A 24789-nucleotide genomic window follows, 5' to 3' on the forward strand; every position below is an offset into this window, starting at 1 on the left:
AAACACTTTTATTTTAAACCTTTAAAATAACATAAAATACTACTGTCAAACAACTGGTTATCAATACCAGCGTGTGTGAATTATATCAGTGAGTGAAAAATGCCTTTTAAAGCTTTCAAATAACTGCTGAGAGCTGACAGGAAGTTATTTTAAAACAGTTTATTTTCCATGCTTCTTGGAACAAAAACAAGAATGTAAATGTGAAAAACGCAAAATTAAACTATATTTACAAGATTAAAAGAAACAACATTTTTACAGAAGTTTTTTTGCAGGATCACAAGGGTCTTACGATATTTGGAGGTGTAATTATCTGAATGAGGAGCATAAAATGACAACCAACATCTCAGATCAAGGTAAGCAGAAGTTTTCTCTGCCTTTCATATAGTTTGACAAAATTATAAATTTAGATCAATATGTGACCTTAAAAGCAGTTGAGAAGAGGCAGTCTGTTTTGAGCACATAAAAGAATGAGTCAGTCACTGAGCTCCTCCTCATCACTGAAGTAGGTGCTCTTTTTGATCCTGGGTTTGTGGGTGTCCTCTGATGTAGATGCTTGAGACGCATTCTCTGTGACCTGCTTCCTTCTCTTCTCCTCCTCCTCAATGCGTGCTTGCTGATGATGATATGCGCGAATTTATATTTCACTTTGAGCCCATTTTTACTGTGAATATTGATGTATGATGACTGAACTGTAGAGTATATAATATTCACTGACCTGGAAAGCAATTGCCTGACTTAAACTGTCCAATGCTGGATCCTCTCCTTCTTCCTCACTGTCCTCTGGTTCTCTAAAAAAAGGACAAAAACAACATATTTATTTTCTCTTATATTATTTGCAATGAAGTACATATAAAAGATGAATTGCATTAAAGGGTTAGTTCACCCAAAAATGAATATTCTGTCATTAATTACTCACCCTCATGTCATTCCAAACCCACAAGACCTTTGTTCTTCTTCAGAACACAAATGGAGATATTTTTGATGAAATCTGAGAGATTTCTGACTCATCCATAGACAGTAATTTAACTACCACTTTCAAGGTCCAGAAAAGTAGAAAAGATATTGTTAATATAGACAACATGACTACAGTGGTTCAATCTTCATTTTATGAAGCGATGAGAATATTTTTTGTGCGAAAAAAAAAAAACGACTTTATTCAACAAATTTGTCTCTTCCCTGTCAGTCTCCTACGGTGTTTATATTCAGCGCTTCCAGGATCTACGTCAGAATGCTGGTTCAGTATTGGCCGACGCTGTTCACGTAAACAGCACAACGCACGCGTGACGTTCTGACGTAGAACCTGAAGCGCTGAACATAAACAGCGTAGGAGGATGACGGAAGAGACAAATTTGTTGAATAAAGTCGTTATTTTTGTTTTGTTTTTGCGCACAAAAAGTATTCTCAACGATTCACAAAATTAAGGTTGCACAACCACTGTGGTCACGTCGACTGTTTTAATGATGTCTTTAGTAGCTTTCTGGATTTTGACAGTGGTAGTTAAATTGCTGTCTATGGAGGAGTCAGAGAGCTCTCTGATTTTATCAAAAATATCTTAATTTGTTTTCTGAGGATGAACAAAGGTCTTACGGGTTTGGAACAACATGAGGGTGACTAATTAATGACAGAAATTTTAATTTAAACACATACTAGGTACTTATTATAAGTACAGAGTTTAAATTATTAAAAGGTTAGTTGAAAAATGAAAATTATGTCATTAATGACTCACCCTCATGTTGTTCCAAACCTGTAAGAACTCCGTTCATCTTCAGAACACAGTTTAAGATATTTTAGATTTAGTCCGAGAGTTTTCTGTCTCTCCATTGAAAGTGTTTGTACGGTATACTGTCCATGTCCAGAAAGGTAATAAAAACATCATTAAAGTAGTCCATGTGACATCAGTGGGTTAGTTAGAAGTTTTTGAAGCATCGAAAATACATTTTGGTCCAAAAATAACAAAAACTATGACTTTATTCAGCATTGTCTTCTCTTCCGGGTCTGTTGTCAATCCGACTAAATCTAAAATATCTTAAACGGTGTTCCGAAGATGAACGGAGGTCTTACGGGTTTGGAGCGACTTGAGGGTGAGTCATTAATGACATAATTTTTCTGTGAACATTTTTGGGTGAACTAACCCTTTAATACTATTAGGAAGTACTTACACCTCCTCTGGCTGCTGGACCTTTTTCTTCTTTTTCTTTTCTTTTTTAGGTGGGGGTTCTCTCTCTCCAAGTAAATTTTTGGGACAGGCATAACTCAAGTGCCCTTCTTCCTAGTGGAGACAAATGACATGACTTTTTTTTTTTTTTACAAATCTCCAACCATAAAGTTTAAATTGTACAAGATTTCACTAAAACCATATTAGTAAACAGGTGAAACTGCTCATATAGGAAGTTCTATCCCATCCATGATAAATATTACACAGATCTGTGAAAGATACACGACAACCAACACCTCAACAATATCAATGGGTCAGAAAACTTACCCCACATTCATAACACTTGGATTTGTCTGTGTAGTTTCTCTTTCTGATGAATTCTGTAGCTCTCCCATTGTCAATGGCGATGCTGGCCTTCACCGTTCTCCCAAACAACTGAAAGAACAATCAAGCTTCATGTGTGTTTTTTATTTATTTATTTTTTTATTTAAATCAGACACTTAGTAAGACTTAATGTTATATTAAAGCAGCATACCTGTTTGTTGTTTAGTGAGCGGGAACAATTATGAGCAGACTCTCTGTCAAGGAACAGCACAAACGCCACTCCCTTACTCATCCGTGTCTGCTTATCTTTGACAACAGTCACCCTTCAGAAAATGACATTGTGATTATGATCAAACTATACTTAGATATAATAATAGAAGTATAACAATCTATTCATTGCAGAGGAAACTTACTTCACAACCTTGCCATACTTCGAGCATAACTGTGGGGAAATTGCAGAAAATAAGTAAGTAAATGATATTTATAAATTAAATGCAAAAATCTTGTAGTAAAGAATGTAATATCAGGAAGAATAGATATCCCTTATTGTAGGAAACTTAATCATAATAATATATAGAGAGGGCCTAACGTAAACTGTCAAGTGTGTCAGATGCTCTAAGGTAATTTGCTCAACTAATACTAATGATAGTGAACTTCACATCTGAGTGCAGGAAATTACTATTACACTTGTCTTGCTGAAAAACATCAGGCCAGATTCCTTCTTCAGACAGAGCACTGATAAGAAAATGATCATGGATATCCCACAACATGATATATTAGAGAACCTTTGAAAACTCAATGATGGAAATTATATTAGTTTGTTCTTATATTATTGCAAATTGCTCAGGTATTCTTCAAAGATACAACTTTCCCTTTAATATGACACAGCTTACCCCTAAGTCCTATTTCTATGTCCCTATATGATATAGATGTTTTATCCTAATTTCAGCTGATCCTGAACTATAATTATGTCTATTAGTTTTACATCTCTCTCTCTCAAGTGTCTTACCCCACTCTCCCTTATATAATTAATGGATACACTTAATGTCAAAATAATTTTAATATGCAACAGGGCACCTTGTGCAAATCGTTGTTTGTCAATGAGAATGGGATGTTAGACACATAAACAGTGCTTTTGCTGGGCGCCAAACCACCACTCATCTTTATCGCTGATATCTGAAAAAGAACAAATAACATTTATCACAACATGCAAACACTCATAAAGCAAAATATGATACTAAAAGAGCTCACGGGCAATTTTATAAAAATACACACTTTAGACTTACTTAACCGCGAGAATCTTTCTGATTTAAAGCATGTTTAGGATAATGAAAGTAACTGCGTATGTCATGTCTAACTTTACTAAAATGTAGATGTTTAACCTGAGTGTAAATCCGATTAAAAATATCAGAGCAGCGTGACCCGGAAGATAAAAAGAAGACCGCTCTCACAACACAACACTCTCTATCAGAAAACAAATTCGCTAAATTAATTGCTACAAATATAAATCGACAGCACTCGTTAAAAGACATTATTAAACATATATTGAACAACAGCCTCAATTTTAATTTAACAGTTGATTTATTAAGATCGCCAGTCATTATTTTGAAAAAAAAAATTTGGTCTTGACCCGGAAGTGTGTTTTGTGACTGTGGCTGTGGAGTTTTGTTTGGCAACGGACTGAGTGTATCACCACGTTTCGTATCATTATTATCATTTCATAAAAGTTATTTGCCTACAAAAGATAAAAGAATGGTAAATTGACAGGAGATATGTCAAGGAAAACACGCGAACGGTATGTAAACGATTATTTTGGGGTTATGCATGTGTTCTCAGTATGTACGTTACTGGTGAAAAACGGTATTGCAGTTTGATTTAAATGAGTTTATTATAAATAAGAGTTTGTTTGCTGGAGATACGTACGTATGGGTAAAAACACAACTTAATATAAATTGGAGTTGATTCCTCGTTGATTGTGAATTGTAGCACAACCAAACAGGTAAACGCAACGGAACTGTAACGAGAGGTTCAAATGAGCGCGTGCTTTCTGTGATACAAAATACGTATAGGTTTCTGTTACAATGAACATTTTACTTATCGGTCTAATAAGCACAATATTGAAAGCAGATGATAATTTAATAAAAGATAATACCATGCTATTTCCGTGAAATCATAAAACGGTTAGTTTTATTTCTGGTTACTGATTGGTCAATACAGCATTCCAACGATCTAGTAGCAGATTAGCTTCTCAATGCGCATCTATATCAGATCGTTATTTTTGTTGCATAGCAACGTTCTTTTAGGTCAGGGACGGTATATTTTAGCCGAATAACGAGATTGAATTTGATTACAATTTATCAGTAACATTTTGTGTTCCAATAGCAAATGTTTTGTGAAAACAATAATAACTCAGGGCCCTGCTGCACTGTAAATACAGCCATGAAAAGGGGTTGCGCGCCGTCGTCCATAACAACGCCATCTTTAATATTTAATTTTTAACCTGTTAACTGTTACCTCACTTTTTTATAGACATGAAAATGCACTATTCAAACTTAAATAGTTGTAATTCAAAAATACTTTGTAATATAGACATAAGGCTGTAAATATGGCAGATTATTGTAGAAGTTAAATAAATTATGTAAGTGAAAGAGAAAAAAAGTTATAGAAGTTTAAAGGATTAATTCACTTTTAAATAAAATTTTTCTGATAATTTACTCACCCCCATGTCATCCAAGATGTTCATGTCTTTCTTTCTTCAGTCGAAAAGAGATTAAAGTTTTTGATGAAAACATTCCAGGATTATTCTCCTTATAGTAGACTTCAATGGCCTCCAGACGGTTGAAGGTCAAAATGACAGTTTCAGTGCAGCTTCAATGGGCTTTAAACGATACCAGATGATGAATAAGGGTCTTATCTAGAAACGATCGGTCATTTTTGAAAAAAAATACAACCGTATATGCTTTATATAAACAAATGATCGACTTCTAAGTGCCTCCTCCAAAACCGCATTTCCGTATTCTCCTAAAAGTTTACACTGTATGTCCTACACCTTCCCTATACTTACGGAAAAAATGTAACTGGCACTGCGTTCGTTCTGTAAGTAGAATAGGGAAGGTGTAGGACATACAGCGTAAGCTTTTTGGAGAATACAGAAATGCGGTTTTGGCGGAGGCACTTAGAAGGCGAATATTTGTTTATATAAAGCATATACAGTTGTATTTTTTTCGAAAATGACTGATCATTTTGCTAGATAAGACCCTTATGCCTTGTCTGCTATTGTTTAAAGCCCTTTGAAGCTGCACTGAAACTGTCATTTTGACCTTCAACTGTTTGGGCTCCATTGACGTCCACTATAAGGAGAATAATCCTGGAATAATAATCTTTCTTTTCGACTGAAAAAAAAAAAATGGAAAAGACATGAACATCTTGGATGACATGGGGTGAGTAAATTGTCAGGAAAAGTTTATTTGAAAGTGGACTAATCCTTTAAGTTTATGAAAATATAAAATTATAATATTTTATATAAAATATGCGTTTTACAAAACAAGTTTTACTCTAAAGCTTCAACTGAATCAAAGCCAAAAATCTGAACAAGTTGTGTTCCAAATTTTAGGTTGATATCTCAAAAAATGAGCTTTCAGTAAGATTTTTTTTGGGTGCAGTACCAAACTTTTTCACTAGATGACAGCCAAGCTCCATTACTGACCATATGAGGGCGCCTCCATTTCCATATATGGTTTGAGTGATCTGAACCATACATTTCCATAAATTTCATACAATTTATGAAGTAGACATCCTATATAGAAGTAGTATGGGAAGTTTGGCAAAATTTGATATGAATTCAACCTCTAATAAACATAAAAACAACATGTATGTGGGTTCTAGCTCGCCACCACAATTTATTTATTTTTTCTGTTAAAAACATTTTCAGACCTTTTTTCTCAAAAAAAATTGAATGGATGTTATCTTTTGAACTCTTGGCATGAAAACAAACATGTTTCAACCAATCTTTCAAGGTTTTTTTTATGTTCATTGCTATTCAAAATAATGTGTGTGAAAATATTCTTGTTGCAAAATGATAAATTACTGCTCCTCTGAAGGTTATTTTAAAAATCACCAAATATGAAAACTAGAGATTTCAAGCTTTCAAATGATATATAGTTTGTCAAGATTAGTTTTAGGGTTAGTAGTATATGATATTACGGTTTTAAATATGTGGGCCAGTGACCGTTAACAGGTTAAACAGTTAATCTTGTATCAGAAGTACTAAATGGTAGTGTTTACTACTATACTGTATATTTTCTACAATACAAAGCCTGCATGTGATGAAAATATTTTATTTATCCTATAGAAAACTATTTTGTAGAAGTAGTTTAAATGCTATAAAAAAAAGGCAGATGTGTTTTAAAAGCCTCATGGGTGACTGTGAGAGAAGTCAAAAAGGAAAGAATGGGATTTTAGCTGAAGTTTCTTGCAGTTGGCAACTGCACTTGCTCTTTTGGTTCACATGGCCTTCAACATATTATCTTGAAAAAATAATAAGGCAAAAATACTGAATAATCACTTTGTGGGGCAGTCAAAATATGTTTTTGATGCAGACTATTTGGCAGTTGGCCACCCTTTCAAATAGAACAAGATAGCCAATTGATGAAGTGACTGTGGTGAAAATGTTGGGGAGTACTAGTGAGATTCCAGGACGAGAAAAGGAGAACAGCACCTGCAAATGAGGTCATTGGTTAAAACTATAAAAGTGTGAGTTGCAAGTGAGATGGTCAGATGTCCTGCAGGTGTCTCGGCTCTGTTCCTTCATCCAATAAAGTCTTGTTTTCTGAAACTTTGCCAGAAAGATAAATACACAAATAATTATTTTCCCAGTATAGGTATTAATACATGCCTATTTCTGTCTCATTTAACTCTCATTTGTTCCTAGATAACCTTCATACAGCTGAAGACATTGATTTTCCGTTCAGAAACTAAAAGTAAGTAATTTAGAGGAATGTTTTTAAAGTTTGATAAAAATATGATTTAATATGAGTAATAATTATATATTTTTTGTCAGTATTATGCAGTCTTTAAAGTTTATTGGTTTCCTGGCCTATTTTAAAGTTTTAATTTAATTAAATTCATTTAATTTTGATGTGATAACATTTTTAAATACTATTAGTATGTCATCTGTGTCTGTTTTTGTACCTCAGTGGCTTTTAGGAGAGATCGAAATATTAGAGATATTTATGAGGACCGGTTTCCTCCAGAAAGAGTGGTAAATACTACTTTGTAATAATTGTTTTGGCCATGATCAAACATTTGGTTCATGCTGTGAAACAAACAGCTTTGCTTGAACTTTTTTTGTTCCAGGGTCCATTTCCAAGAGGAGGTCAAGGAGATAGGAGACCTCCCTTCGGGCGGCCGGACGAGGACTACGGCCGTGGTTTTGAATACGATGGCCCTCGTTTTTACCCAAACGGTGCCCCTCGCAACTACCATGGAGAGGATCAGAGAGGTTACCATGGAGACAGCCATCACTCATTTCCAAATGACCACAGGGGTGGGCCACCTGGTCGAAGGGTAAGCGTCAAAGATCAAATATGTTTTAAAAAAATATATATATATATATTTTAATTTAATTTATTTATTGCCTTTTTATTTTCAGTACATTTAAGCCCTATTTGGACAGGATTAGTTTTACAGTATATAATACATAATACAGTAAGGTCCGGTTGAATGATTTATTAATTAAATTAAATAAATTCTGATTGGATTCTGTTGGTAATAGGCACTTACCTAAAGCCAAAAGAAGTTTTGTGCCTCTATTCCACCCTTCTTTTTGATCTGAATGATATGTGGAAAACACATGAGCTTTGCCACAGACTTGTCCCACTGCCTAGATCCCAACTGAATGCTCCTTCACACACCTCCATACTTGAAAAAAAAAAAAAACTTTTAAACAGGAAATGACTGAATATTTACGTACATATTTACAGCTAATCTATCCGCATGGGATTAGCATTACCTAAGGTAATTTTTCCAGACCTTTTTACAAAAGGTAAAAGTCACCGTAATCTTTTCTGACTTTGTCCATAATGATTACTGAGATGGCACATTCGGACGGATCTAAAATAACTGAGAAGCTCTGTTAATAATTACTTTACCCCAGCTCTCCATCCAAAACTAATCCTATCCAAATAGGGCTTTAGTGTGTGAAACTGTCTGCCTGACATTTTGTGTTGTTTGTATCATAGATATATAATTTATTTATTGATTGTTTATATTGTCTTACTTTTTTATCATTATTATTATTATTATTATTATTGCTGTTTGATTGTCTTGAGATGACTCTGTGGAATGTTTTTCAATCTGTTAAATAAAAGGACAAAGATATGGAAAATAAAAGGATCTAATATGGAAAACACGCAACTTTTTCATCATATCATTGTGTTTTATATTTCAGCAGGAAGACTTTCCGTACTACAGAGGGCCAAGAGAGGAACCTCATGGTGGTCGCCAGATAGACTTCAGGTATTTCATCAGTTCAGCTTGCCACAAATGTATTCCTACAGTTTTGATGGGCATATTCTGCATAAACCAAACCTTCTTTTATTTCTTTCTCTCTCTTGGCATATATTCAGATTAGAGTTTGCAAAAGTTAACTTCCAAATGTGGTTTGAGTGACCTTTTTGGATCCTCTTATTTAGTGCTGACCACTTCTTGATCTTGATATGAGTTGTAAACAGGGTCAAGGGTTGGGATGTCCATTGAAGCTCTTGTCATTTCTCCAGCAGATGGCAGAACTGTTCCTCTTGAAAACAAGCTGTGTTCCCTCCAGCTTGAATGACTTGTTTTTATACTTTGTTTCTTGGCTTCCCTTCTTCTCTCACTCAGAGTGAAGTTTCTTAATACGGAGCATAAATCAAACTCTGAGTTGTCCTACATTCTCTGTTTGTTTTTTGTGGTTCACTCCCATGGAAATACCCACAGACAGTCACTCTGTCTGCCAACTGGATGAACACAGTGAGCATCCCAGTGTTTTCCGTATCTCTTAATCTGCCTCTTTCCAGTAATTAATCGCAACAGTTCACAGCAGGGATGGAGGGCAGCCAAATGAACCTCGCGTTGGTACACTCCTTCTAAGAGAGGGAGTCAGCAAAACTTTTAAATGGTGACATCATTGTTTTCTTAAATGGTCAGGTCAAATATATGTCGCACGACGAGTCTGTACACGAATGCAGTATTTTTTCTTGAAACAGAATACAATTGCATAGGGTTTGGATTTCTTCATAGACCTTTGATAAATGAGGAAACTAGCTAAACTTTGAGCATGCATGCTGACAATGATACAATTTGTCAAATTTGTATGTTCACCCACACACACACACACCCACACACACACATATTATAATATAATATATATAAATATATACATTTCTTCTATAAATAATTATACATAAAATTAAATATTAATTTTATACATGCACACACAGATGGTCATTATATATTTAATTTTGTGTATATTTATTTATAATAATAAAAAAAATTATAAATAATACCAAAAATACTTATTTTGACCAAAACCCAGTCTTACCACTTGGTGGCGCTTTTGTAATTAGTCAGTAAAGCATGCTTGCCTAAGCCTCTCTTCATATGAAAATCAGACATTTTTAAAGAAATGTTCTTTATATGGTCGTATAAAGCATTTTCCTGCTAATTCGAATAGATGTCAGACATTCTTTGAAGTACTTGTTTTGACCTTTTCAGTGCTTTAATCCATTGTGATGGCTTGCGATTGGGAGTGAGAGGTTAACCTTTTTTTTGGCTTGGGGTAATATCCTGGCTTCATATTGGCAGTAAAGACAGACATTTGGTAATTTGCTCTGTTAGTCCAGGGCAGACAGGGTCACCTGCACTTCAAACAGATGTGAGGGTCATTAAAGTTTTGCGAGGTCACTGTGTGCGGACACATTGTCGTGTGTGTTTGTGAGAGAGGAACCTGGCTGGGGTTCAGGCTGGGGTCACTCCTACCAGGTGCCTGCGATTCTTTTACGTCCTCCCGCTCTCCTGCGCGGCAGGCCATATAAGTGGCACGTAATCGGCCTGCGCAACCGGAGGGCCCTGGCAGGGAAACCAAGTCGAGGGGGAGCAGAGTAAACTGAAGGGGGTTTTACTGCTGCTAGAACAGATGTGTGTTAATGAATGTCTTGGTTGAGGGTGAACTCAACAGAGCTGCGGTGCTGCTCTGTTAGGCAGCGCTGCAACTTTTTACAAGCCTCGTTTTGCCCTCCTCTTTGTGCAGTTTATATTGAGTTGCACTTTACAAGCAGGATGTGAAGCCTCTGGCATGGTCCTTACACATATTGGTAAAGTCTTAAATGAGGCAGTGTGGAGACTAGTTTAAGAGAATCTCCTCAGTATCAGGACCAGGGGTGTCCTGCATAACTATTTGATAAGTCTTTATGGACAATACTGAATTATAAATGGCTCTGCTTTTCTGAATATTCAGTGACCCTTAAAAGTCATTCAACACTTAATGGGAGAGTTTGCCCAAAAATAAAAATGCAGAACACACACACAAAAAAGATTTATTTATTGTTTGTCCAATAAATCAAAGTGAGGTCAAGTGTTGTTTTGGACCCCATTGACTTTCATAATATGGACAAAACAATTGAAACATTCTTCAAATATCTTCTTTTGTGCTCCACAGAAGAAAGAATGTCATAAGTGTTAGATATGACATTGTAAATGTTAAAAACAGTAAACATACAGAATAAAAATATAAAGTAAGTAGACATTTGAAATGACCATCCCAGTCCTGAGGCCACTGGAAACTCCTCACCTCACCTCATCTCCTCTCCATTGACCCTTCATCTCCGTACACTCAGTGTCTGACCCCACAGGGCATGGTTCATATAAACAAGCGTCTTAGATTAACAGACTGTCCCCCCTTTAACCCCATTCTTAACCTGTCAGAGGACAGTGGACAGCTACTTAAACCACACATACTTTGATTTTATTTTTTATTTTTTAACACATCATTTTAATCTTAATTCTGTCTGTTTTGGTTTAGTATCTATTTAACTGTTTAATGAGGATATCTTAAGCTAATAATTCTTAACTATAATGTGAATGCAAATATTTGTCTTATTTTTCCTTTCCCGGTTCAGACCGAGTAATCGTGCAGGTCCTCCCCCGAATGCTCGAGTCCAGGGTTCTTATCCTCAGCCCAGGGCTCTGCCTGCAATTGCCCCTGATGCAGGAGACGACACCCTCATGCAGGCCATAATGAACCTCGACCGGGGGTTTGTATTCAAATATGTTATGTAAAATGCCCCATATTGTTCTACTAGGGAACAGATACTTAAAACTTGTATGTGTTTGTGCTCTGTCACAGGGAGGAGCGAGACAACCTGAGACGAAAGGCACCCTTTCCGCCAGTACGTGAACGCTCTCCAGCCCGGCGGGACGTCCCCCCTTCCCCTCACAGTCGGTCGGGGTCCAGCATAAGCAGCCGCAGCTACTCACCAGAGCGGAGCAAAGTGCATCCTCTCCTGCCCCAGCAGGGGAAAAGTATGAAACATCTTCAGTCAAATACTTGATTAGTCACTTTTTATTATATAAGTTTGGGGTTAGTAAGATTTATTTATTTATTTATTTATTTTTTTTATGCTCACCAAGGCTGCATTTATTTGATCAAAAATACTAAATATTAGCACAATTTAATATAACTATTTCTTTATTTTACTATTTTAAAATGTAACTTTTTACTGTGATGGCAAAGCTGAATTTTTAGCAGCTGTTAGTCCAATCTTCAGTGTCACAAGATCCTTCAGAAATCATTTTAATTAAATAGATTAATGCCTGTGGTGTTCGCACTCCAGGTATAGACAGTATTCCAAGCCTTTTGCCATTTCATTGGACAAATCTCATTCGTGGGATCTCCCACACACACACACACACACACACACACACACACACACACACACACACACACACACACACACACACACACACACACACACACACACAGACACACACACACACAGACAGATTGTAGATTATACCAAGGGTCAGCACACAGCTTGCAGTGTAGCATTTGACCCATCATGGACTTTTTGAAATGTGTGAAAGCCTGTTGATTGATTTAAAGGCTTTCTTGAGTGATTTTCACACGAGCGCATTTTAAAGGAACACTACACTTTTTAAAAAAAATAAGCTCATTTTCCAACTCTCCTAGAGTTAAACAGTTCAGTTTTACTGTTTTCGAATCCATTCAGCCGATCTGCAGGTCTCTAGTTCATTGAATCTGATGAGACCAATAGCATCTCGCTCAAAAAAAATGACCAAAGAGTTTCAATATTTTTCCTATTTAAAACGTGACTCTTCTGTAGTTACATCATATACTAAGACTAGGAACTATACTATAATATGTTATACTCTAATATATTATATTAATATATACTCAAGGAACTTTGCTGCCATACCACGAGTGCAGCAATGATATTACGCCTGCTAATATATGATATTAGGCGCAATGATATTACACCTGCTGCACCCATAGAGACAGAGCGACACATGTCATAATCTGAAAACCACGCCCACCGGGGGGGGGAACAATATTGCATGAGGCTGCCGCCTTGTAATTTCTGATTTATAACAAAAAACCCAACAATGTCTAAAAGCTGCTATGTGACAAGGTGTATAGCAAACAAGCTAAAAAAAAAAAACAGAACCAAAAACCCAGAAGTTTGTACAAGCTGTCAACCAAAAAAAGGAGTGTTTAAGGACTAAAAGGTGGATACAGGCGTTTGAGACAAAGCGCGACAAGTCATATTACTATGAGAACTATGCCCACGCCCACTGGAGTGGAACATATCAGCGACAGGAAATATAATACATAAAACTGATATTTGGACTTAACAGTGACTAAATGTTTACTGCACACCTAGGCTTACTGGGGCATACTGAGAGTCAGGATACCAAAATTTACCCATTCTTCCTGCTGATGCTGCTTCTTATTGCCTGTATCCACTTTTGTCTCCTTAAAGGCTGGCTTTTACGGTTCGGTAGCTTATAAAAACTTTTATTTTAGCTTGTTAGCTGTATACCTTGTAACACGGCAGCTTTAAGGCATTGTTCTGTTTTTTTTTGTTATAAGTCAGAAATGACAAGGAGGCAGCCTCACGCAATACAAAGTCAATGGAGACAGTTGGATTGTTTTTCCCTCCCAGTGTGGGCGTGGCCTAAATGTGCTCTGTCTCTATGGTACGGCAGCAAAGTTCCTTGATTATTATGCTGGAATGAGAATATAGTTCCTTGCCATATATACTTTTCATTTTCCGTCGGTCTTAGTACACAATGTAACTACACAAGAGTTGAGTTTTAAATAGGAAAAATATCAAAACTCTTTGGTCATTTTATTGAGCGAGATGCTATAAATCTCATCAGATTCAACTATGCTAAGCTATGCTAAAAGTGGTACTGCCAGACCCGGAGATCGGCTGAATGGATTCGAAAACGGTAAACTGTTTAACTCTGGGGGAGTTGGAAAATGAGCCTATTTTCAAAAAAAGTGGAGTGTTCCTTTAATACGCCCAGCTGCGGAGTGAAAAGACATTGCCTGGTTGCTTTATTTCTCATATAAACTAGATAAACATCACAAATGCTTCCCAGACAGGTTTGATTTGAGTTGTCATGTTTGAAAGAAGACAGGCTTGGACATGACTGTACCCAAGCGTCCACCACAGACCTCCGATCACCGATGATGTCACTCAAAGCTGTCCTAATAAAGACTCCCATCTGTGTTTGTTTCCCTGTTCTCTGTTACTATAATGAGATCCTCAGTAATAAGCTCCAGAGAGACGCTTTGAGCAGCCAATATTGGATGCACGTGTTTGGGTTGACATACTCCAAGTGAGAGTCTCTAGATTATGCTGTTCTAAAAAGATAGAGCAGGCTTGCATGACACTGTATGATCTAACCGCTATTACTGATGAAAGAAATGCATTAAAACACCTGAATTGTTCTTCATTAAAATTTACAGTGCTGGTTTGTGTTCTCTTTCATTTGCTGATGTACAAAAATGTTTTCATTTGTTTCAGGATATGAGGAGCCATTTGTGCCAGGCAGAGGACCGGGTGAGTAAGACAGTGTCCTTAAGGTGGGGGGAGGGGTTGGGGCATTTATTATGCATCAAAAGTCCCACCTGAAATGTGAGCCCGCAGAACACAGCACAATTATATCACCTGTTGGTCACAAACTTTTAAATGTGTTGCTTAAAGCTACTAGTAAGTGTAGGACTCTCAGCTCAGGTCAAACTATGAGGAATTGAATTTTACAATTTTTGCAAAAAACTAATTTCATTTGCAAAAATGTTGTGAAAAAAGTCTTTAAGGCAAAACAGCAAAAATGTTGAAAAATGGTAATCTTAAACTAAACAATATAACTGCTTAATGGATCTATAATGGAAAATGTATTTATATAAATGTACAGGTGGACATTATCATTGGATATAAATACACACAACCGTGTGGTCTTGTATCATACTGAGGAGGTTTATTGTGCGATAATGACTGGCAGACTGTACATTTTTCCACATTGTACATGGTATTTGCCAACTAAATAATTGAATGCAAATTGATACGAGAGGCATGCTAGCAAAGCTTTACTACCGTTGAAAGGTTGGTGTTGGTTTTTGAAATAAGTCTCTTTGAGAAGAGTAACATTAAAGTAGTAGTAGTGTGAAATATTATTACAATTTAAATAACTGTTTTCTATTTGAAAATATTTGAAAATGTAATTCATTCCTGTGATGGCAAAGCTGAGTTTTCAGCAGACATTTATCCTGTCTTCAGGGTCACATGATCCTTCAGAAATCAATGATGCTCAAAAAATGTCGTCTTATTATCAGTGTTGAAAACAGTTGTGCTACTTAATATTTTTGTGGAACCCCTGATACACGGATTTTTTTTGATAAAGTTCAAAAGCAGAAATGCTTTTTTTTTTTTTATAGAAATCTTTTGTAACTTTCTAAATGTATTTACTGTCACTTTTGATCAATTGAATGCATCTTTGCTGACACCAAACATTTGAATGGTAGTGTATTTATAAAAAAAAAAAAAAAATTTTTGAATCCTTATAAAGGAAGAATTCTTATATAATCCTTATTCCTTTTGAATCCTTATAAAGGAAGCTTATGGCTCACACACAAGGAGATTTTGTTTCGCTTTGCTTTATAAGTTAAAGGTCAGCCTGCAGTCACAGTAACTTGAGAGAAAGCGTTGCTAATCGCACCATCGTAGAGCCTCGTTTTGTTTGTCTGCTTTCCTCTCACTTCCTATGGCCAGGGATCGTAAAAAGTCCACAGGCGTGTGTTCGAGTGTCTGATTGCTAAACCTTTCCGTCTTTTCTAGCTTTCATCCATTCCCTTTTTACTCTTCTTTGCCAGATTTTTGAGAGCATGTCATGCATACATGCATACATCGCAAGGAGGTTTAGATTTGAATCTTAAATCTGTTTAAATCTAAACATAACTTCTGGTCATAGGCTTCTCTCCGCTCCAAATCAATTTGGCAAGCGCTCCATCTTTTTCCGAATGAATCCGTAGGTGTTGAGCTCACAGCTCACACGGAGAGGGTCACGGGGTGACACTGCAGGCACCTGGATGTGGTTTGCCTGCAGGGAAGAGCCTTGATCGGCAGTGAGGGAACCACCTGGTTCTGCATGCCAGCTGGATGTTCGGAAAGCGAGCAGGATCCGTTCCAGCATGTGAAAACGTTTACAGCACCAAAATGAGTCAAGCAAGGCCATTTTCCGTGGCTTTCTGGGGGATGTTGATCTAAGTCCAAACTATAGCTGCATTGTTGGCTTGCGTCCTACAACAGATGCTTTGTTTCTTATATTCTGATACCAGTCTTTCATCTTCTACAGACAGGGAAAGGCCCCCCGGCCCCTCCGTGAGTGCATCGCGAGACGGTTCACCTCATAGCTCCGTATCAGTCACTAAGGTGAGTTGCGCACACACACACACAGAGCTCCCAAACAGATGTGCTTACCAGAACACACCCTTTCATCAACTAAAAAAATAAGTGTGACATGCCAGCCATTTCAGCTGATGGCAAAAAAACACAAATTTTCTTTGAATTTCCACCAGTTTCCTTCATTTTGAAAAGCTGTTTGCTTGTACTTTCCTCTCTCTCTCCTCATATGATGGGTTTTAAAGGGTCCTATTTGGCGCATGAAAGGCAAGTGGTCCGTGTCGTGTTTATTCAGACTGTAAGCACGTTTCTGACACAAAACACGGCGGGTCGCTGAAGGAGAGTTTGTGGACCTCATAGGGCCACCCAGGCCGCACCAAGGCTAAAAAAAGAGAGCGAAATCCATTAGCTCAACTCTCGCCTTTATCACAAGATCTTATCGGAGGCTCAGAGCACTCTGGACATACTCTTGGGAACACTGAGAGCCTAAAATAAATTTTCTTTTTCTCTCATGTACTCTCCTCTTTTTTTTCCTTTTTTTTTTTTTGTATTTAGGTCAACTAACAATCATGAATAAACATGCAAAATATTTTTGATAATTTATATTTTTTCACAAAATTATTTAAATTTAATTTTAATCTCCTCTGTGATTTATGGAGTTTTATCTGTTATGCAATAAGTTCTTTCACTGATTCTGTACATGGGATAGAACCGCTTTCCTTAAGAAGCTTAAGAAAAACTTTTAAGTAGTTCAATAAAAAATAATTGTGTGTACATTTTCTAAGCTCTACTACCCAAATTGTGGACAAAATGTTTGGGATTTTTTAAAAATATTTTCATAATTTTTAGTATGTCCTGTTAGTAGCTAGCAGCACCAAAAATAAAAGCACAATGGTGTATTTTTTTATGTCTGATGTACAGAAATAAACTTAATATTTATAATATTATTTTAATACACGTGTGTGTATATATAATGTGATGTAACTAAAGTGGGAGCCGGGAGGTTTCACAGGTCTCAAATAGAATTATCCAGAATAATTTTGTGATATGTGAACCAAAGCAACATGAAATGTCTTATTAAAGAACCTGTGTGAGTTTTTTGTTTGATCACTTAGATTCACCTCTGAACCATGTGCAGATGAAAGTTGTTTCTAGTTAGTGGACGTTTCAGTCCTTGAGCCTTTGATCTTCTTCCATAGCTCTGTTCATGGGGCATAAGCCATAACCTTATGCCTTAGATGAAAAGAATTTGCCAGTGTAAACTGGGACTGATAGGCGGTCTCTTAAGTTCAACAAACACACTTGTTTTGGGGATTCATTGTTTGAAGAACAAAGAACAGATGAAGTGTATGTATTTTGCTTTGGTGGGCTCATATTTGTTTGTAATACCTTCTTGTCTCAAATATATATTCCTTCCCAATTAAAACAAATTATTGTTATTGGTTTAAGTTGGATTAATTGGCGTGAGACAATGCATTTTCTGAGACAAAAAGTATCTTCAGATCCAAGTAAATGACTTCCATTTTGTTACCGAGCGATGTTCTGGTTTGCCCGTTTTCTATCTGGGGGGGAAACATCTTTCTTTCCTACTTTTCTTGATGTTGATTTCCTGCATTTGTTGGGATGTTTTACGCTGAACATGTTTCTGGATTATTTTAGCCTTTAACAACGCTTGGTTCTGTCTACTGCAGGAAGATATAACAGCAGTGGAAGGGCCCACAGATGAAGTTCAGGCAACTGTGGATGAAGCTTCATCCGTCATGGACGACTTTCAGGAACGACGAGCTCAAGCTATTGCTGCCAAGGCTCGGGAAATTGAGAAGGTTTGAGAAACACCCCAGTTGCTTTTAAACTTTTTTTTATTTCCGTAGGTCTGAGAGTATCTAAAGTAGATGGGAAGAGTGTGTCATTTTTGTTCTAAATATAGCCACTCATTTTTATTGCCTCCTGTTTAGGATTCTGTATATTATTAAAGCGATATTTCACCCAAAAATTAAAATTCTGTCATTAATGACTCACCATGTTGTTCTACACCCATAAGACTTTTGTTCATCTTCGGAACGCAAATTAAGATTTTTTTATTTTTTTTTTTATAAAATCTGAGCTTTCTGTCCTTCCTTAGACAGCTACGCAACTATCACTTTGACGCTTCAAAAAGTTCATAAAGAGATGTAAAATATGAATTAAGCAGTTTAGTCCAATGAAAGCCTAAATTAAATCTATTCATCATGTAAAGTGATCAAGTATCTTCAGAAAATTTGTACTAAACCACTCATTTCATATGGATTAGTATTACAATCTCTTTATTAACTTTATAAGCATCAAAGTGGTAGTTACTTAGCTGTCAACTGAGGGACCGAAAGCTTTCAGATTTCAACAAAAAGATCTTTGTTTCTGTTCCAAACATGAACGAATGTCTTACGGTTTTGGAATGACATGAGTGTGAGTAGTTAATGACAGAATTTTCATTTTTGGGTGAACTAACCATTTAATAGGACTGCCAGAGTTAAAGAAAGAGTTCAGCTATTTACATTATAGTTGAATAAATGCTTTAATGCATTGAGAGATTATTTAAATAGAAGTTGCATAATTTATGTTCAACAGCATCATAACAAACTTCGTTTTCCACTCCTTTTTGGTCACTGCTTCTAAGGAGATACAAGGGAAAACACCCACTGTCTCAGCTTCAAAATGATCATTATAAAGTTCCTGCTCTCTCGTCTTCCTCTTTACTGGCCCTATTAAATGAGAGGTGGGATCCCCCAGGAGTGGTGAGTCAGCCCTCCTATTGAGCACCAGCCTTTGGCTCAATAGCTGCTGACTCTACAAGATTTTAACTGTCAGCTTTTGACCCAACCTTGAGCTTTATTGGGCTATTTACATATAGAAAACACATCTGATTTTTGTATACATGGCCTAGTTTTCCTCTTAATTCACAGGAATCGCTTTGAATCAGTCCGTTTTCGTGTTTAAATAGCTTTTTGTGTTCTCAAACAAACACCTAAGCATCTTTGTGTACATGAATGACTGACATATCTACATTTCTGTAATTTGTTCAGGATTTTTTTTTTTCTGTATTTATGTTGATGTTGAAGTGTGTTTTGATTTGCCCTAAACACACATACTTGAGTGACAGTGTGTGGATGCCTTTCAGGCCAAAGCCTGTTATTTCACAAAGTGTGTGTGTTTCTGTTTAAGTGTCCACCAGATGTTTAGCTTCTCCTTCAATCTGGTCTAGCCATCTCTACACTCTTCACTTTACATTTTTTCAACAAACATTTAGCTGGCAAGCTTTTATATACGCTTCAACAATATACACATAAAAGGTCTATGGGACACAAAACGAGAAATTTTGAATAATGTGCCGGTCAATCTTTTCCATGCAATAATATTAAGCACGGTCTGAAGATTTCAAGCTTCAGATGTTTCATAAAACTGGTCTGTACGATTCATGCTCTATATTCCATGTCCATGGCTGTGTGTGGAAAAACAAGAAATTTTCAGTTGGCCTAGCTTTCCTTGACTCAATCATGAGAGTTTATGTGACAAGTTATCTGATTCGATAATGAATAGTTCTATGTTGAATCTTTTCAGTTTATTTGAATTATTCATTCATGAATTAGACTGATCTGGTTGTTGGGTTCAACTCACTGATACCTCTTTTCCACCATAATGGTTTGTTATTGAGCCAGAGCCTGTTCTTGGCCTGGTGAACTCGATCCTTTTGTGTACGGGCCGTGTGTTTCCATAGACTTGAGGAATGAACGTTGACGTGAAGCTGCTATGTGTTGTTTACCTGATTATAACCAGACTATAACAGTGCATGTCCCAGTGTTTGTGCAGGCAGTACGAAACTTCTGTTTTGCTGTTCACTCTACCGGGAGTGATTCTAGCATACCGGCAGCTCGCATAAACTCCCGGTACTCTCATCTGTCCTTTTTGGAGATATATTGAAACTAAAACCATTGATTTACTCACACTCTCACATGGGGGTATGACTTGATCTGTTCAGTGTTTAACAGTTTACTGAGGAGGGTTATCAGTAAATAATGTCTTAAATTTCAGTTTGATTCTCCCAAAACTCACATGGCTTCAGAAACCTTAGAGTTTCTAGTGCACAATCATCATGGACATTTTTTGATTCTATATGGTGCTTTCGCGTCCTTTTTGCAGCTTGAAAGCCTATGTCCGCATGGGGACTAATTAAATGGAAAACGGCAACCAGTACAATTCTTTAAGATGGTTACACCAAAGAAATAGTCATAGAGTTTTGGAACAACATGAAAAATTCATTTATGGAAAAACTATTCCTTAGTTTTTTGTTTGTTTGGTCAATCGTATGGTCTTTTTATAAATTAGTTATGTTTCAGCATGACAGTGAATGCAAGTTCAGTTCAAGTCATGCTCAAAGAGGAATCTAGTTGGCTCTCGAAGGTTTTATGACCAGCAAGATGTTTATTTTACAGATGAGCCCCTGTGATTTTTAACGAGACTGAATTCCTTACTGCTAAAGTACTGTAAGTAGGGCATCTTTGTTGTGATAGTTCTGCAGTCCACGGTGAGCCTTAATCTGGGTCTGAAGCAAAGCTTTTGAGGTCCATCAGGGATGTTTGATTCCTTCATTGTTTAATCGTTTTGATGTGTCTGATCTGAAAATGTCAGATCAAATAAAATAATAGACTGATACACCGTTACCCTCAAAGACCATCCCACTTGTTTTTCGTTATACTAATGTTTTCTAACCTCCTATTCGAGATCACAGACATTACAGTATAACTCATTTTGCATTTATCGGCCTTGCATTTGAATATGCATCCTTAAAAAATATTATTTAGGATTGTAAATTACTGCTTTGTGGTTTTAGGTCATGTATTTTGATGACAGAATTCAATTCACAAACAGTTCCAATGAAGAATTCCATTGTATTGAACTGATGTTAGCTGTAGCCTCTGTATATTGAGTCCATAATGTTGGCCGTACAGCTAAATACATTGAAATTTCATACACCAAAATGTAATACTTTCATATAATAAAACCAACTTTAAACTATAACTGAACTTTCAATGAACCACTTATTAGTGTATAGATACTTTCCCACTTTTCCCTCCCTGTCTCTCCCACCCTTCCTGAATTATTCTCTGCTATCTTTACCCGGAATCAAGAATCAGCCTCCCACAATACAAAAATGACACATGAAAGGCTGAACAAAAACACACACACACACACACACACACACACACACACACACACACACACACACACACACACACACACACACACACACACACACACTCGCGAGGTCTCGTTCAGCGTTCCTGTTTGATTGGGTAACAGAGGTGGGGTTCACAGGAAGTGTATGGAAGTAGAGCATGCTCTAGGAAATTGCTTCCCAGCATTCTTGGCATTGTTATGAATTATTTAATCTCAGCATGGCTATAGCTTTGTATGTACAAGGTTATAAAACAACTAAAAATAGGACATAGCTATAGGTATTCAGATATTTTTCCCTAAAGTTAGATTGATTAATCTCAACTGATACTATTAAAATGTTTATTTTAATTGTTCTAAAGCAGCAGAAGTAGCATTCACTTTAAAAATAGTGGTCTTTCGGGACTTCCTGTTAACCTCTGCTAACACCCTTGCTTACTGAGTTTGGTGGTTTATTCTGAGCCTGGAAGTCTTTTCTACTGTACTCAGATGACATTGTGAATTGAATTCTAGGCCACACGTATAGTTGTGTTATAATCTTGTATACTCACTTTATCTTTCAGTTCCATTTGTAGGTAGGTCCAAGACATGTTACTCATATTTGGTTACAGCTTTGAACAAACTCTTAACCCCAAAGTATTAAACTTGTCCTGCACAATTTGTGCTGCAGGTATAAATGGCAATAAATTGTGTGGTTTGTGGAAGAGAAGTGTGCTATTATTGTTACAACTAAAATAAATCCCATAGATTGGATATCATAGAGACTAAAGTTGTTTGTCATATTTACCATTCCTTGCTGAAATTTAGCGGGTGAAATCCAGTCATTTAAATAGGAGTTTGCATTATCGCAAATTTTATGTAATGGCAAAACATTTCCCCACACGGATTTCTCGTTTAAGACCAACAGAATGCTGCTTGGTTTGAAAGTGACTTCTCTGTGAGCGGTGCTTCTTGCATTGTAGGATATAAGGCCCCAGAAACTCTGTTTATTGGTTGAACGTTAATGCAGTTTAAACCATGCCACAGATTGAGTCTTTAACTGCAGTCTCTCTTAACACGCAGCCTCGGGCTACAGAGAACTTCCTTTCTACATCATTTATCCATTCTATTCTGGAATGTTCTAATTGACTGTTAGAGTCTTCTCATTGAAGCTATTTGACTTAATGACTATTAGAGGCAGTTCTCACACAAGAACTTTTTGGGCTTTGTGTGTGGGCCTCAGTGATTCCTGGAACCAGGTGATCTCATTTTTACTAGAACCTGACTCAGCCATGGGAAAGAGCCCTCATGTGAAAGCTAATGAGGAACTCACTGCAAAAATTATTAGTCAGCACAATTAGTTGGGTGGGCACATTTCTTACCAGACCTAGAGCTTGTGGCGGCAGGTAGTGGGAATCACTGAGGATATGAATCTTTTTTTTTTTTTTTTTTTTTTTTTTTTATTATGCCTAAAGTTTTCAGTTCCTGTTATATTTTAAGTACTTCCAGATGTAATTGTCTGGTTATGTAATGTTGGGGCCATTTTTGAAACTATGTTGATGTCAGTTTCTTTCAGATTTCACATCATTTGGGTGCATTGTGTTGCTCTGTACCATCGTAAATTCATGACAATCTGAATTTATCTTTGTCTCCTTGTGTAAATTGTAGAGTAAATTTCAAGATATGATCATCAGCTATAAGTTACATGTCCTAAGGGCTGTGTGTAAGTGAAGGTAATTGCAGAGGTTATGCAGACTCCCCTGGGTCTGAAACATTGCTTTGATGTCCAGAAGTGTTTGATTATCCAACCACAGTAAACATAACTGAGCTCTGAGAGTTTTGGTTTGGGGCTTTGTTCTATCGTCTGGATGGCAGATCAGAAAGACAGAACGTTCTTCTGAATATACAACAAAACTGCTCTCCATCCTCATGTCTTCTGTGAACAGAAAAAGTTAGATTAAAAGGGTCTTGAGACCATGCGCTGATTGTCAACGCAATGCATTTGCCAAGTAAAATACATGCACAATTAAATTGAAATTTTTAATTATCAAGAAATTGTTGCCTGAGCATGTCAAGGCATGTGTTTCTGTGTTGGTTTGAAAACCAGATGGAAATAAAAATCATAAATACCGCACATTTAACATTCTTTACGATACCTTTTCTGAAAAGTTCCTTATTTGTAGTTTACTAGTAACTAGACATGAACATGTGGAGATTTCAGATTGCCCATTGACAAATCATACATGCTTGATACATGATTTTTCTTAAATAACCCTTTCAATTTTGCTGCATTATAATTTTAAACATTGGGCTGTGTGTTCTATAGGTCTATCGTCAGGACTGTGAGACGTTTGGCATGGTGGTGAAGATGCTGGTGGCCAAGGAACCCAGCTTAGAGAAGCACCTGCAGAACCCACTAAAAGAGAACCTGATTGAGATCCGTGAGCGATGTCTTGAGGACTTGCAACACTTCATTGCTGAACTTGATGAGGTGGTAAGACAGCCTGAACCTGCTGTCTAAGGTGGCCCCATTTTACTTGACCAGCAGTTTTGTTGTTTATCTCTGAACCTACACAAGAGTCCTTCATTGTTTTTAATGACTTGTGTAAAGGCCATTGTACATTGTGTACTGAGTGTCCACCTAAAAGAAATCTTCCCGGGGCAAGGAAAATCTCTTTATATTTTTCATTTATGCAGTCCCATTTATCTGTTGATACTAGTTGATGATAGGCTGTATAATCTCTTTGTAACCTTTCAACATTAAGGAGTAATAAAAAAGAAAATAGATTGCAAACGCAAGGAAATCAATGCCAGAAGAAGGTTTGCTCTGTTCCTTATTTAGTGCTGAAGCTAAAGAGGTTTATTAACCGATTGAGGAGATTTACTAGATAATGCTGGTTGTCCTGATCAAGTATGTATAAATTGAAAGGGTTCTATGTTGTTGCCAATGAAATCACGTAAATTCTTTCAGACCAGTTACAAAATTTGATGAATGAATTATGATAAATAATCTTTATGGGTTCAGTTAATTGCTGCTATCTGTAGTACAGTTAAGCTGTGCAGCTGACAATAATGCATTTTCCAATTTTTTTTTTTTTTTTAATCAAATTTTCCAGCCACTAGATTATGAAAGCCCCACACAAGTATTTGTGTAGTTTT

At 36.6% G+C, this 24789-nt stretch overlaps 2 protein-coding genes across 6 annotated transcripts; one reads left to right on the forward strand and one right to left on the reverse strand.

The window, feature by feature from the left end:
• Positions 1-69: 69 nt before the first annotated feature.
• On the reverse strand, positions 70-3985 carry zcrb1 (zinc finger CCHC-type and RNA binding motif 1). 2 transcript variants are annotated; one of them, XM_067391843.1, is made up of 8 exons: positions 3755-3985; positions 3557-3655; positions 2893-2921; positions 2691-2802; positions 2483-2590; positions 2160-2269; positions 716-788; positions 70-613 (listed from the first exon to the last, which is right to left on the reverse strand). In XM_067391843.1, the coding sequence occupies exons 2-8, from the start codon at positions 3638-3640 to the stop codon at positions 473-475; spliced, it is 657 nt and encodes a 218-aa protein (XP_067247944.1). In that variant the 5' UTR covers positions 3641-3655; positions 3755-3985; the 3' UTR covers positions 70-472. The 2 variants fall into 2 exon arrangements, with proteins under 2 accessions (XP_067247944.1, XP_067247943.1); XM_067391842.1 differs by having other exon boundaries at positions 73-613; positions 3766-3985.
• A 138-nt stretch (positions 3986-4123) lies between these two features.
• On the forward strand, positions 4124-24730 carry pphln1 (periphilin 1). Of its 4 annotated transcripts, none has more exons than XM_067391838.1 (12): positions 4131-4274; positions 7090-7231; positions 7410-7458; positions 7675-7739; positions 7835-8044; positions 8928-8995; positions 11635-11769; positions 11862-12037; positions 14569-14604; positions 16397-16473; positions 18135-18266; positions 23957-24730. In XM_067391838.1, coding segments are annotated over exons 3-12 (1095 nt in total). In that variant the 5' UTR covers positions 4131-4274; positions 7090-7231; positions 7410-7457; the 3' UTR covers positions 24152-24730. The 4 variants fall into 4 exon arrangements, with proteins under 4 accessions (XP_067247938.1, XP_067247939.1, XP_067247942.1 ...); XM_067391841.1 differs by having other exon boundaries at positions 7090-7207; XM_067391839.1 differs by having other exon boundaries at positions 7110-7231.
• Positions 24731-24789: the final 59 nt, after the last annotated feature.

This window comes from Chanodichthys erythropterus, chromosome 8 (assembly GCF_024489055.1).
Source record: "Chanodichthys erythropterus isolate Z2021 chromosome 8, ASM2448905v1, whole genome shotgun sequence".
Taxonomy (NCBI): Eukaryota; Metazoa; Chordata; class Actinopteri; order Cypriniformes; family Xenocyprididae; genus Chanodichthys; species Chanodichthys erythropterus.

Excerpts from the sequence above, each read along its gene's own strand:
- zcrb1 (XM_067391843.1), bottom strand. The coding sequence starts at position 3,640 with ATGAGTGGTGGTTTGGCGCCCAGCAAAAGCACTGTTTATGTGTCTAAC. Across the intron at positions 2,591-2,690 it reads GCTCACTAAACAACAAACAG|TTGTTTGGGAGAACGGTGAA; the intron begins GTATGCTGCTTT and ends TTGTTCTTTCAG. Across the intron at positions 789-2,159 it reads GTCCAGCAGCCAGAGGAGGT|AGAACCAGAGGACAGTGAGG; the intron begins GTAAGTACTTCC and ends TCCTTTTTTTAG.
- pphln1 (XM_067391837.1), top strand. Across the intron at positions 11,770-11,861 it reads ATAATGAACCTCGACCGGGG|GGAGGAGCGAGACAACCTGA; the intron begins GTTTGTATTCAA and ends GCTCTGTCACAG. Across the intron at positions 18,267-23,956 it reads AGGCTCGGGAAATTGAGAAG|GTCTATCGTCAGGACTGTGA; the intron begins GTTTGAGAAACA and ends TGTGTTCTATAG.